We start from the raw sequence: 2,439 nt of genomic DNA on the forward strand, positions 1-2,439 counted from the left end.
CTATTACATTATATATGTGTTACAAACTCAATACGTTTCGTTCAGTTTAAAGGCTAGCTTGAGCTGTATATTATCTATTACATTATATATATGTGTTACAAACTCAATACGTTTCGTTCAGTTTAAAGGATAGCTTGAGCTGTATATTATCTATTACATTATATATATGTGTTACAAACTCAATACGTTTCGTTCAGTTTAAAGGCTAGCTTAAGCTGTATATTATCTATTACATTATATATGTGTTACTAACTCAATACGTTTCGTTCAGTTTAAAGGCTAGCTTAAGCTGTATATTATCTATTACATTATATATGTGTTACTAACTCAATACGTTTCGTTCAGTTTAAAGGATAGCTTGAGCTGTGTATTATCTATTACATTATATATGTGTTACAAACTCAATACGTTTCGTTCAGTTTAAAGGATAACTTGAGCTGTATATTATCTATTACATTATGTATGTGTTACTAACTCAATATGTTTCGTTCAGTTTAAAGGCTAGCTTAAATATTGAGTTAGTAACACATACATAATGTAATAGATAATATACAGCTTAAGCTAGCCTTTAAACTGAACGAAACATATTGAGTTAGTATCACATATATAATGTAATAGATAATATACAGCTTAAGCTAGCCTTTAAACTGAACGAAATATATTGAGTTAGTAACACATATATAATGTAATAGATAATATACAGCTTAAGCTAGCCTTTAAACTGAACGAAACTTACTAACTCAATACGTTTCGTTCAGTTTAAAGGCTTGCTTAAGCTGTATATTATCTATTACATTATGTACTTGTTACTAACTCAATATGTTTCGTTCAGTTTCAAGGCTAGCAAGCTACAGTAAGTCTGTGACAAATGTTCTGCAGATTTTGGGCTGCTCTGTTACCAAGAGTGATGCTCAGTCTTAAAAACAATTTTTTTTTTTGAAACAACGATTATTTTATACACAATTCTATAAAAATTAGATTGTTTCCAGTCTCCAAATTACTAAAATAATAACTTACTGTACAAGGTTAAAAAGTGGTGAAAAAACCGATGAGACTGGAAAACAATCTCATTTTTATTGAATTGTGTATAAAATAATCGTTGTTTTTTAAAAAAATTTTAGTTTTTAAGATTGAACATTACACGCGCGCCAAAAATATTTTGCAAAAAAAAATGGAAGTTGTTGTTTGATTTGTTCTAAATAATGATATCGTTTGTTTTGCTGGTCTTGTAAATGGCCAACATAGCTATACTGAAACTAACATTTTATTCTTAAATCACCCCATCAGCTACAGTTATCTGTGTAGTGACTATAATATCCACAAATGTCGCTTTAGTAATGGTGTTGAATCTGTTTACGTGTGTATAAGTAGTAGATTTCTTGATAAAAGAACCTAAACCTTCAGCAATGAAAGTCACATTTTTTTACGCTATCACATTACACCTATACGGTTTTTATCACAAGCCGTCAGATAAGTTTTAAAATACTCAATCTGACCTAAACCAAGGGGTCAAATAGACTTGGAAGTAATGAAGCAAGGATAAACATGGAATTCAGATATAATTTGCCCAATATCGTGCAGTATTTGTATCATCCTCTAGTGAACGATGTAAAAGTATGTCAGTAAGTTCAGGGTTATAAGATATAAATAACACACGATATAAGAAAAAATATTTGGAAAAAAAAATGTTAGTTTCACTAACCGCAGTTGGAGTTGAACTATTTTTTTTTCTCAGTAGTTTAATTTGTCTTTCAGGCTTTACTCCAAGAGAAGGAGTGTGAACACTATATTCAACTTACTACCAAGATTCTTGCAACGATTTCAGATTTTTGTTACAGGTAAGCCGTGAAAGTAACGCCACTGAATGCGTATCTTGATGATAACCATTGGGTGATTATACAAAATGGACAGTTTAATGGTTATTTTATCAATAATGTGTATAATGCCACTAAATACGTATCTTGATGATAACCATTAGGTGATTATACAAAATGGACAGTTTTTGATAAAATAACCATTGGAATTTGTATAACGCCACTAAATACGTATGTTGATGATAACCGTTAGGTGATTATACGAAATGGACAGTTTAATGGTTACTTTTATCAATAATTTGTATAACGCCACTAAATACGTATCTTGATGATAACCGTTAGGTGATTATACGAAATGGACAGTTTAATGGTTATTTTATCAATAATTTGTATAACGCCACTAAATACGTATGTTGATGATAACCGTTAGGTGATTATACGAAATGGACAGTTTAATGGTTATTTTATCAAGAATTTGTATAACGCCACTAAATACGTATGTTGATGATAACCGTTAGGTGATTATACGAAATGGACAGTTTAATGGTTATTTTATCAAGAATTTGTATAACGCCACTAAATACGTATGTTGATGATAACCGTTAGGTGATTATACGAAATGGAC

The 2,439-nt window shown here is 30.2% G+C and overlaps 1 protein-coding gene across 1 annotated transcript in view; it reads left to right on the forward strand.

Annotated features, from left to right (window-relative positions):
- Positions 1-1,860, forward strand: part of LOC106461950 (asparagine--oxo-acid transaminase-like) — a 55,328-nt gene extending 53,468 nt beyond the window's left edge. Inside the window, exon 9 of the mRNA XM_022389051.1 lies at positions 1,756-1,860. Within this exon, the coding sequence (XP_022244759.1) occupies positions 1,756-1,842 (87 nt within the window). The 3' untranslated portion in view covers positions 1,843-1,860. The remainder of the gene's footprint in view (positions 1-1,755) is intronic.
- The last annotated feature ends 579 nt before the right edge of the window (positions 1,861-2,439 follow it).

Source organism: Limulus polyphemus, unplaced genomic scaffold (assembly GCF_000517525.1).
Source record: "Limulus polyphemus unplaced genomic scaffold, Limulus_polyphemus-2.1.2 Scaffold1064, whole genome shotgun sequence".
NCBI lineage: Eukaryota > Metazoa > Arthropoda > Merostomata > Xiphosura > Limulidae > Limulus > Limulus polyphemus.